We start from the raw sequence: 12,581 nt of genomic DNA on the forward strand, positions 1-12,581 counted from the left end.
AAGGCTTGGGACCTGGGGAGTAGGTATCCCAAACCCACAACCTCAATAGCTGCAGTTTTCTCATGGGTAGAGGTAGAGGTAAAACAGGGAGGACACACAGAACTTCAGTCTGATAACATGATTTCTTTAAAATTATTGGGTCACTTAATCTTCATATGCCTCAGCCTCTCCATGATGAAATGGGAGCAATCTCTTTGGCTTGCTTTCTATTTCCAAAGCAAAATACAGAATCAAAATGCTTCTAAGACTGCAAAGGTTCTCTGAAGGCTTAGCTGATTGCAAGCATCATCTCCAGAAGTTGGGGTGTACTGGTGCAAAGAGGTGTGATGGGAACAATTCAGGTAAAATGGTAGATTGGGGAGAGGGCAATGAGGAACTGCCGGAATAGGACTTGTTTGTTGTTGCTAAGAAGGTTGCAATAGGAGATTATTATTTATAATGCACTTTAGATTTACAAAGTACTTTACAACCATTCTTCAGTGCAGTCTTACAAATTGATGTAAGACTGAAAGTAATGAGGCCAAGTCTGAAAGAGCCAGCCAGTGGGTAGTAAGTATGAATAGTAATTGAAATGAGAAGATGACAAATATACTTCTCAGGCTCAGTACAGTATACCTCTAAGAGCCTTGTTCCCTGCTCTTGTAACTGTTTCCAAGAAGACTCTGGATTCACGCTGTGGCTGGGTAAGGGTGGAGAGCCAGTTTGCTTTGGTGATGTTTGAGGTTGCTTAGCACTGTATTTTGAGAGAACTGCATCTGTTTTGCCCTGAAACCCCTCTGCACTTCCCTTGCCTTATTATAGCACTTCCCTCATTCTACTTTGTTTTGTAGTCGTTTTGGGTAGGTGACTGGCTCCCCTATTAAACAGGAAATGTGGCTTAGTCATCTTTGTGTCTTGGTTTGGTGTTAGAAATGTTTTACCTGATAGGCCCTCCCTTATAGCCCTCCAACCCGAGGAACCAAATCAATTCTAGCTGATCCCAGTCCTGGATGCTTTAATAATAGGCAGATCAAGCATATACTTAGGAAACCAACTAAATAGAGGCATTAAAGATTTTTTTTAAAGAATTGGATATTTGATATTTCAAAAAAGGATTGACACAATGAAATACAAATTCATACCCTCTAGTATGGCTATAATCAAAAAGACAATAACAAGTATTGGTGTGGTGGGAATGTAAAATGGTACAGCCACTTTGATAAACAGTCTGGTAGTCCCTCAAAAGTTAAACAGAGAGTTACCATATAACCCAGCAATTCCATTCCTAGGTATATACTTAAAAGAATTGAGAACATGTGTCCATACAAAAACTTGTACACAAATGTTCATAGCAGCAATACTCAATAATAGCCAAAAAGTGGAAACAACCCAAATGTCTATCAACTGATGAATGGCTAAACAAAATGTGTTATATCCATACAAGGGAATATTATTCAACCATAAAAAGGAATGAAGTGCTGATACATGCTACAACAAAGAATAACCTTGATAACATTATGCTGAGAATAACATTATGCTGAGTGAAAGAAGCCAGACACAAAAGACCACATATTGTATGATTCCATTTATGTAGAATGTCCAGAATAGGAAAAATCTACATAGACCAAAAGTAGATTAGTGGTTGCCTAGGGCTGGGAGGGAGTGGGGGGTAAAGGGAGTGACTGATAGGGGTTCTTTTGGGGGGGAAAGTGATGAAAATATTCTAAAATTGATTGTTGTGAGGGTTGCACAACTTTGAATATATTATACGCCATTTAATTGTACACTTTTAATGACTGAATTATATGGCAATAAAAAAGACTTGCAGTAGTAATTATGGGAAAGGTCAGATTCTGTTGAACCATCTTATGCTTAGTTTATAGGTTTACATCTTATGTTTAGTTTATAGAGTTTGTAACACTATCTCTTCGGTGCTTAGGGCTTCTAAATGTCTTGATCTGGACTTGCTCAACTCTAGCTGCCCATTATACATCACACTGAAGCTTCCTCTCTGCCTTCTCCTTCAATATGATTTGCCCTGTATCCCATACCTCTCTGGTGATTAGAATGAAAGTGATAAACTAATGATTATAATATATCACGACTGAAGATAGCACTTACATTTTGACAGATGCCTTAACCTGAAAGAAGTGATTAGTAGGAAATTGCAGGTCTCATGGCAAGGCCAGCAGGGGAAATCATTTTGATTAGTGATAGCATTTCAGTCCTCCTCAAATCATACCAGGTAGATACCTATCAACTCTATTCACCCCTATAAGGTTGAATCTGAGGAGGGAACAGTGTGGTAGCTCTGAGTTTGATTGGTTATTGGCCAGAGAACACTGTGTGAGGCATCCTTTTAACACTGACAGTCTCACCTTGAAATTGTCACTTTGCCTCTGCCAAGCAAATATCTTGTCTGTCTTGCGAGATGTGTAGAGCTCACTACTTGATGTAAAAGATAGCTCTTGTCTGTTAGGTCCAGGCTTTCTTTCTTTCTTTTTAAAAATATATTTATTTATTTATTTATTTTGGCTGTGCCGAGTCTTAGTTGTGGCACGTGGGATGTTTGTTGCTGTGTGTGGGATCTTCATTGTGGCATGAGGGATCTTTAGTTGCTACATGCAAAATCTTTTAGTTGCAGCATGCATGTGGGATCTAGCTCCCCAACTGAGGATCGAACCTGGGTGCCCTGCATTGGGAGTGCAGAGTCTTACCCACTGGACCACCATGGAAGTCCAGGTCCTGGCTTTCTTTAGATTCCAAAACAACTTCAAGATTTAGAGGCATCACTGAAAGGGGACTCTACCTGTTGGTGGCTAAGGTACTTGCCAGATGTTATGCCAATATGTACTTTTGAGTGCAACAAGAAGTGGTAATTTCTAGGATGTGCCCTGCTTTGAATATTGATGTCCTGCCTAGAAGAAGGAGAGAAGTGGGAAGAGCATCAGCATTGGAGTCAGATGGATTTGGGATGGAATTCCAGCTTGCATGTCTTATTAGCTTAATGAACTTGAACAGCTTACTTAACATTTCCGAGATGCAGTTTCCTTGTTTATAGAGTTGGGAACAATAATCCTTACCTCACCTAGTTGTTGTGAGTATTACAGGAGGTAATAGCTGTCAAGTGTCTTACACTGTGTTTGGCACAGAGGCTGAGCTCCAAAAATGTTAGTTCCCTTCTCCTCTCAATGCAAGTTACAAGCAAGAAATGCTCATCTTGGCCCAGCAACCTAAACACAATGAAAGTACAAATCAGTAGCAGTGTCCTTTAGCCTAGAAAACCAATAGTTCTTATTGGGTTGTACATCCTAGCCTAGAATCTCATATGTGAAGGTTGTTAGTGTGTGTGCATATATCTAGCCTTCTGGGCTGGAAGGAGGGATGGGAAGGCTGATAATGTGAAGGATGTGAATAAGACTCTGACTGCCTTGTTGGTATGTCTGCTTAAAGCACTATAGTATCTGATCTATCATGGAAACAGGGAGCTAATTACCTTTCTGGCTCTGCTTCCTTAGCTGCTATAATCTACTCTGGGTCTTTATGTCTTCTGCAGATAGAAGAATCACCAGGACGTTGAAGCAATGGAAATAGTAATCTCTTATATTTAAATAGCATTTTATAATTTCAGTATGTTCAATATATATTCATATCCATTATCCTGTTTGATTCTCAACCTAATCATGTGAATAGGGCAGATATTACCCTCTTTCCGGTGGAGGAAAAAACCCTAAGGCTCATAAAGGTTAACAGCAATTTAATAGCAAAATTGGGACTAGAACCTTTGTCTTCTGACTCCTAATTCAGTGTTCTTTCCACTGTACCATTTTTACTGTAGCTTGAATGGTTTTGGTCTAAATGGAATATATTTAAAAACATAAATAGAACATAATATTTGGTTATATAACATCCCAGCTGCTGAGTCTGGTGTAGCAGAAGCTTGAAAAGCAGAAGAGGGTGGGAGGTAACCAAGTGTGTAAGATGAGTTCCACATTTTGAGATGTTCAGCAGAAACAGCAGAGGGTGTTCAGGACATTGACTGGGACAACACTGATTCTTCAGCCCTTCTCTGTTGTGGCTTCACCTTATTCCTTACCAACTTCAATGACAAAATCCAGCCTTTTCAGCAGTGCGCCCCTACATTCCTAACATGTTCCTCCAACTTATCACCAAATTCCCTGCTCCGTTGTCTATGTCATACACACTTGGTGAAACTCCCTCCCCCCTACTCTCTGACTCATTCTCACAATCCCAAGTTCTCAGGCATTTCACCTCTGTCTGCCCCTCTACTTAATCCTTTCTATTTTGCTACATGAAATTCCCATTCGTTGGAAGCAATCTCTGCTAGATAAACAAAACAATGTGGCAAAAAGCACTCTGCAAATAACTGGCAAATGTTTATTATTCTTTACTGTTTAATTTTTTATTGAAGTATAGTTGATTTACAATGTTTTCAGTGTACAGCAAAGTGATTCAATTATACATATATGTATAACTTTTTCAAATTCTTTTCCATTATATGTTTTTACAAGATATTGAATACAGTTCTCTGTGCTATACAGTAGGTCCTTGTTGTTTACCTACTTTATAGATAATAGTGTGTATATGTTCATTTCAAATTCCCAATTTATCCCTCCCCCCTTTCCCTTTTGGTAAAAATGTTTATTATTCTTATTCTCTGCATTTTCTTAGTTCTACTTTTTATGTCCTAGCCTTACCTGAAACCTGGGAATTCTTTGCCCTGATGATGTTTCTTCCCTCCAAACTTGTTGGTAAGACAGTTTTGACCTGGTTGTGTGTGTGGTGGGTTCCTATAGGGCAGAGCGGAGGGCTTTCTCTAGTGGGGGAACATTCTTCCCAGTTCCCAGCTCATGGGAGTCAGCAAACTTCCTTCTCCTCACATGTTTTTAGAAAGCAGGAAAAAGTGTCAAAAGCAAGGAAAAGGTTGAAGGTGAAAACCAGAGAGAGACAAAAATTTATGAAGTTCCCAGAGAAGATAGGAAGAGAATGGTGTGAGGTCATGAGCAGAGGTATTGACCTTGGTGAGGAAAAAGCAGGGGGAGGTCCTTTGTCTGGGGATAATGCAAGGGGAAGAAGATAGAAAGAAGTTCTGAGGCAGAGAAGACTTTTGTAGGGATAGCTTTCACCTCCTCAGCAAAACAAGAATGGAGGTTATTTGCTGAGGTAGGTGGGCATGGGTTGGGTGTTTGAGAAGAGTAGAAATGATTTGAAGTAATACTTTTGGTAAACATGGTCAGGGGGGCAATGAATAAGGTTGTGGAATGACAATGGGAATTACCTATACTACCTCTCCCCCACCCACCAAGGACAAAAAAGCTATTCACAGTTTATTTCTCTTTTAGCAACTTGGCAAGTAGTAAAGCTAGGAAGAAATGATAAAAGGAAAGGAGAATATGAGGAAGATCCATTAAGGATGGGGGCACTGTCCCACCCTCACTACCAACTGCTTTGCTTCAGGCCCTCATCAGATGAGTACTACAACCACCTCCTACTAGGTGTCCAAGCTTCCCGCTTTCCTCCCCTCCAATTCATCCTTCATTGCACTCGATTGTATTTATGTTTCATTAGTTGTCTCACCCATTAGACTGTGAGAAACTTGAAGGTAGTTTTCAAGTTTTCTCTGTGCTCTTGGGGTCTAGCACAGACCTAGCATGCAGCGGGCACTCAATAATTGTTCTTCGCAAATGTTGGCGAGGATATGGAGAAAAGGGAACCTTAGGACATTGTTGGTGGGATTCTAAATTGGTGCAGCCACTATGGAGAACAGTATGGAGGTTCCCCAAAAACCTATAAATAGAACTACCATATGATCCAGCAATCCACTTCTGAGTATATATTAAAAGAAAAAAAACTAATTAGAAAAGATACATACACCCCTATGTTCATAGCAGCACTATTTATAATAGCCAAGATATGGAAGCAACCTAAGTGCTCATGAAATTTTGCCATTTGCAACAACGTGAGTGGACCTGGAGGGTATTATACTACGTGAAACAAGTCAGACAGAGAAAGACAAATACTGTATGATGTCACTTATATGTAGAATCTAAAATATACAACAAACTAGTGAATATAACAAAAAAGAAGCAGACTCACAGATACAAACAACAAGCTAGTGTTTACCAGTGGGGAGGTGGGAGGGGTGAGATGGGAGAGGGGATTAGGAGACACAAACTACTATGTATAAAATAAATAAGCAACAAGGATATCTTTTACAGCCCAGGGAAATAGAGCCATTATTTTGTAATAACTCTAAATGGAGTATAATCTATAAAAGAAATTGAATCACTATGTTGTACACCTGAAACTAATATTGTAAATCAACTATACTTCAATTAAAAAAATTTGTTCTTTCAATGAAAGCCATTAGAATGATACTTCTAAAACATAAATCTGACCATGCCACTTCCCTGCTTGAAACAAAAACAACAAAAATATAAATGACCCTAGTGCCTCTGTGTGCTTCCAAAGCTTCATCTCCTGCCGCATCCTGCCATTTCCCACCTGTAACCCCATCTTAGCTTAGTCAAAATGAGTTAGTACTTACAGTCCCTTAGCAAGCTGTGTCCTCTCAGCTTTGTGCCTTTGCACATGCTTTCTCTCTGCCTGAAATGCCCCACCTATCCTTGTCCACTGAGCAAAGTCCTGCTCAGTGACGCTAGGATGGGTCTCAAACATCCTCCTATAGGTTACCAGGGTGGAGATACAATCAAAGCTTGTGGCCTGACCCCCTTTCATCTTTCTTTGTCCTCATCAGAAAACTAGTTGAAGCTAGCCTATGTGCTTGATCTGGTTTGTTGAGATGTCTCCTGGGTGAAAATGGGTCTCCCTGGGATTTAAATGTCAGAGTGAACTATTCTATCCAGTTGCGATGTTCAAGCCAAGATATTACCTTTCCTGAAACACAGCTAGAGACTCTACCCACCTTGACATCCTCCAGGAAACAAAAACCAAACAATCCTCTTCTAAATACACCAGAAGACCAACGACAGTAAGGAATGTACCTTCGGTAGCCTATGAGACGGCACCCACTGAAAAGCCACAGGAGCTGAACAGGTAATATAAATGACTAGAGTACAGTGGGCAGTGTGGGAACCATAGCAAACTGGAGCACTCCACCTCATCTCAAGGTCATTTGTCTTTTCCCTTTCATACTCCATTCATAGCCTTAACCAAAATTTGTGTGGACTCTGCGCACTTGGGACTTCTCAGAGAGAGAAATCTTACGTCTAAGGTCCCTTGTGTTTCTGACCTCTAAAGGGAAGGGAGACATTTTGAGGAAATAGCCTGAGAAAAGACAAAAAGATTAGAAAAACTATCCAGGGACTTCTGCCCTAGTCACATTTGTCTCAATGACCTACCTAGGCTTGACATCTGATCAGGCCACTACAAGATAGATGGAGACAGTATAGCATCATGGTTAATCATGTGGGCATTGCCCAGAGACATCTAGGATAAGTCTTAGCTCCATAATGCATAGCTGTGTGACCTTGGGCAAGTCATGTAACCTCACTGTGTTACAGTGCTTTATCTATAAAGTGTGTGTGGGGATAATAGAAGCTATTTTTAATCTGCTATGAGGATGAAATGAGCTAATAACATGTTCAAAGCACTTCAGACAGTACCTAGCCTGGAGTAAATGCTCAGTAATGTTAGCCATAATTATAATCTAATAACTAAATCTTAGGTGTTGCTAGCTGATAATAGCTTAACGTTTTTTTGTCTCACTGGTAATACCCTCATTTTACACAAGAGCTCTGAGTGCCTAAAGCAAAGGAACAAGGAGGGGGGGTCTTTTCCATCATGATCGGGTCAACGGAAGAGAGATTTAGGGAAAGATTTTGTTGTATCCCTCAAAACAAACTCTGCGGGTTTATTTTCCTGGAGGCTGGTATTGTCTTTTTATAACAGCAGCCTGAATGCTTTCTCTAGAGATAGAAAAATTAAGGAGGATTCTGACTGCTCATGGTGATCTGGGCCAGTCCAAGTGCAGTCAAAGTGGGTAGCAAGGGCTTCCCTGGTGGCGCAGTGGTTAAGAATCCACCTGCCAATGCAGGGTACACGGGTTCGAGCCCTGGTCCGGGAAGATCCCACATGCCACAGAGCAACTAAGCCCACGAGCCACAACTACTGAGTCCGCGTGCTACAACTGCTGAAGCCCGTGCGCTTAGAGCCGGTGCTCCGCAACAAGAGAAGCCACTGCAGTGAGAAGTCCGCGCACCGCAAAGAAGAGTAGCCCCCGCTCGCCGCAACTAGAGAGAAAGCCTGCCTGCAGCAACGAAGACCCAATGCAACCAAAAATAAATAAATAAAATAAATAAATTTTAAAAATAAGTGGGCAGCAAGTACCCAATCCGGCTCGCTCTGCTTCTTCTTTCGAAACCCAGGTTCGGCTTTGACTTGGTGTGCCAGCGCACTGGTGCCAGGAGTGAGCGTGGAGTCAGGTCCCCATGTGTTTGGTGTGTGTTCTGTGCTGTGCCAGCCCAAATAGTTTCTCAGAGTGTTCCTCTGGTCTTTCTTCTAGCCAACTGCCCCCTCCAAGTCATTCTGAGTCAGTAGTAAAGGGCTCCTGGGGCCCTGGATCTGGATGGTACTGAGAAACCCTGCACGCTGCCAGGGCTAAGACTGGGGCCAGGCCGGGTGAGGCTGGGGAGCTCAGAACTGCTCTGGCGGGGGTGTGTAGACTGAGAAGCCGGATGTGCTTCCAAAACCCCTTCAGAAATCAAAGGCCCTTTCTGCGCCTGCATGGGGGCCGGGCAGGGGGGGCCGCTCACACAGCTCTAAAAGCCTCGTTTGGGGGAGGGAGCAGTTGGTTCCCATTTTCTTTGCTCGTTTTAAAGAGGAGATCAGGCCTTATGGCTAATCTTTTACTGAAACCAGCAGCTTAAGTTTTTAACATTTTTATCTCAAAAGAACACACATACACACTAGTTATTTCCTACCTGAGGATTTTCCATAAAGATAAAACTAATAATAATAATAATAATAATTCTCAGTCTTTGTAGAAACTTTGTAAACACTAGTCCCAAGTCCTTTGGGCCAGGAAGTATTTTGTCTTCTAAATTCCATTGCCATCAGAGCTTATAGAGTTCTTAGAGGCAAATCAGTAAAGTTAAGCAACCCACCCCCAAACCAACCTGTTTCTCCTTCTCATACACACCCTGTTCTCAGAAATGGAGAGAGGAAAGAAGAATGCTTCTTTTATCCTTTGCCCCAGCCTGGAGCTGCTGGGGCTTTAATTATGAGTATGTTTGTGTAGGAGGATGGGGATGGGGGCCTTCTGACTGCTATCCAGCCATCCATCCATCCGTCTATCCATCCAGCCATCCATCCATCCATCTATCCATCCAGCCATCCATCCATCCATCTATCCATCCAGCCATCCATCTTTTCAATTTACTCATTCAACAAATATATATTGAGTTAATGTACTGTGTGCTGGGCACTCCGTAAAGGGGTATAATCCCCTCCATCCCTTTAGTGGCTTCTCCCAGGTCTCTCAGTGTGTTTGGCGTTCATACCCTCTTCTCTTTAACAGGGGTGACAGTTAAAGTTGTAAGGGCTGGTATGGACAGAGGGAAGGAGAGTGACTGGGGTAGTGGGTGAGGGGAGGCACGGAGGAGCTGTATTTTCTTAAATCATTCAAGGCGCATTTTGCTGCTCTCATTGTCAAGGCTTTCTCTACATTTAGATCTAAGAGGAGGTAAGGATGGAACTTACGGGTGACTGGCAGACTGCCCTGGGCCCAAGACTCTACCTTGGGTACAAGTGATGATTCTAGAGCAGAGGTTTCAACCTCTAACACAGAAACTGAATCCTGGACTGGCTAACGAGGGGCCCTGCCAGCTGCTGGCTCTGAAGTTGGCTTTGGCTCTGAGCTAGATCTGTGGAAGTTGAGGCCCAGGCTCCTCGCTCAGCAGCTTGTATTGATCTCTCAGCCTCTTTTGTCTCCTCCTCCCCAGTGGAAGCCTCTCCCCCTCTCCCCCTCTGCCTCTCAGCGTCTTCCGCTTTCCTTCTCTGCTCCTAATAAATTGAAATCTCCGAGAGAGCCGCCAAGGCTCTGGTAGTTCTACAAAACTGTCCTTGCTCTTCCTGCATTTGCCCAGTCAAGGGTATCTTTGCCTGAGGTCGGAGTGATGCTGTTAGTCCTGTGATATGATTGCATAGCAACACAGAGCGGTTCCGAGAGGGGAGGAGGAGCAGGAGAAGGAGGGCAGGGAGGTGGGAGAGACAGAGGGAGAGTGTGCATACAGCAGCTGTCAGCATCCCTGTCTCAGGGACTTCTTTGCTGATTCACACAGGCAACCCAGCCCTGGCCGCCCAGCTCCCAGTTGTCGCCTGCTCCTCAGACCTGCTGGAATCAGAAGGTAGGCCACAGAGAAATGATTTCCAAGCCTCACCCTTTTTCAGCCCACTGAGGGGAAATGACTGAGGGAGGGGAAGCTCCAGAGGTACTCTGTGTGCGCCCGTGTGTGTGTGTGTGTGTGTGTGTGTGTATGCACCTGCCTGCCTGCCTGCCGCCTGCTTGTGCCTTTAGGGGAAAACTTGCATTTAAAAAATGCCCACAATGAAGTAGCCACCGCTTGGATTCATAGAAGGAAAAAAAAAAAGATGCCCAGGAATAGAAACTCCATCCAATTTGAGCAACTATGGTCTAAAAATGAATAAGAGGAAGGTCCGCAGTTTGCTGCTTTGAGAGGAGAGGGGTATTTATTTAGTTACTTGTTTGTTTATTTATTTATGTCTGTTCTCAATGACAGGCTTTTTGTCCATGGATGAATTTCCTGGAGGGAGGGAAGGGAAGGGGTGTGGAAAGCATTAGCTGAAAAAGGAGGAGAGAGGAAACGTGGGACCTCGGAGCAGGTTTCCTGAACAAATGAGTGTCTGGCCAGCAGACAGGACACAGGAGCACTTCCTTGGAGCAAACCGGGCTCTGACCTGGGAGCCTGGGGTTGAAGGCGCATCCTAATCTCTGCATTTACTTCCTGGCTCAATCCGGCTTCCCCCGTTGCAGTTTTCCTCTGGTTGCTTCCCTTGATTTCCTTTCTAGCCCCTGTAACCAGGAGGCTCCTCTCCATTCTTGAGAGCAGAGCTTGGAGAGCTTTGAAATGGGGCTCACCTCTTCTGGCATCAAACACCCTGTTCCTTTTGCTCTCTTCAGCTTTCCCCAGCATCAGGCCCAATGCCCCAGCCTGGTAAGTAGGCCTGACACTGTGTGGGTAGTTAAGGCTTATCTTGCCTTTGGTAGGCAGGGAGAGCCAGGCCTCAGAGGTGCTGGGTCCGAGCAGGTAGCTCGGCAGGGCCGTGCTGGGGTGGAGTGGGATAGAGAAGGAGGAAGGGCAGCAGGAGAGCTGCCTGGAAAAGAACATACTTTTCTCATGTTTTCCTTTTGATTGTTCAAAAGAACAAAAGCCTTTTAAAAAATCTCTCTCTCTCATTCACCTTAGCACCTGACTTTTCCAAAGGAATCCTTGTTTCTAGATTAAAGGCCCTCAGGTAAATCACCTTTTAAAAGGCCCTGTGGGAGCCACAAACCTCAGGGCTTTGGATGGGGAGATAGTTCCAGAGAACCCTGGGATCTTCTAAGGAACCCCTCCCCACAAAAGGCAGTGCTGCCAGTGGAAGTGATAAGTGTCCTGTCCCTGAAAGAAGTCGGAGCCCCTCTTTTCCTGGGTGCACTGGCCTCGGCTCTGCAGTCCTGTCTACTGCAAACCAGTGCTGGGCGATGAAGGCACTTAGGGGTCCTCTTCCCGTGAGACTTGTCCCCCAGGAATTCGGCCCTGAGCTCTGGGCCAGAGCACTCCTCAGCTCTGCAATCACCCAAAGGAAGGGAACACGGCTTGAAGCAGCAAACTTAGCAAAGGCCCAAGAGCCAGGTACAGAGGGCACATCTGGGATGCAGCACTTCTAACCATAGATACTCAGACGTTTCTCATGTTAAATCTGCCAAAGTGCGAGATAGAATGGGCTCTCACTAATGAAGCCTAAGAAGATAGCCTTCTACACTGGCCAGGAACACTCACTCAAAGGAAACCCACTCTGTGGAAGTTAAACTAGGAAACTACATTCCACTCGTACAAAAGATTCTAAACATCCATCAGCAACTGAAAGAGCAAGTGAGATAAATCCTTCTAGGATGACATTTACCAAACCGATGTTCCACAGAACACTGTTAGGAAAGAATGTTAATAGATTCTGTTTTAAGATAAGGAGTGGTGGTGGTGTGTTGCACGTGGTGGGGGGGGGACGTTTTCTTTCTTTTTTTTTTGAATTTTATTTTTTATACAGCAGGTTCTTATTAGTTATCTATTTTATACATGTTAGTGTATACATGTCAATCCCAATCGCCCAATTCATCACACCACCACCACCCCCGCACCCCACTTTCCCCTCTTGGTGTCCATACGTTTGTTCTCTACATCTGTGTCTCAATTTCTGCCCTGCAAACCAGTTCATCTGTACCATTTTTCTAGGTTCCACATATATGCATTAATATATATTTGTTTTTCTCTTTCTGACTTACTTCACTCTGTATTACAGTCTCTAGATCCATCCACATCTCAACAAATGACCCAATTTCG

The 12,581-nt window shown here is 43.5% G+C and overlaps 1 protein-coding gene across 1 annotated transcript in view; it reads left to right on the forward strand.

The window, feature by feature from the left end:
- The window catches only part of CENPI (centromere protein I), a 78,742-nt gene extending 67,216 nt beyond the window's left edge, over positions 1 to 11,526 (forward strand). The window contains exons 19-20 of the mRNA XM_082377166.1: positions 10,300 to 10,367; positions 11,064 to 11,526. Coding sequence (XP_082233292.1) covers positions 10,300 to 10,367; positions 11,064 to 11,199 — 204 coding nt within the window. The 3' untranslated portion in view covers positions 11,200 to 11,526. The remainder of the gene's footprint in view (positions 1 to 10,299; positions 10,368 to 11,063) is intronic.
- Positions 11,527 to 12,581: the final 1,055 nt, after the last annotated feature.

The sequence above is a fragment of the Balaenoptera borealis genome (genome assembly GCF_965194805.1).
Source record: "Balaenoptera borealis genome assembly, chromosome: X".
Classification (NCBI taxonomy): domain Eukaryota; kingdom Metazoa; phylum Chordata; class Mammalia; order Artiodactyla; family Balaenopteridae; genus Balaenoptera; species Balaenoptera borealis.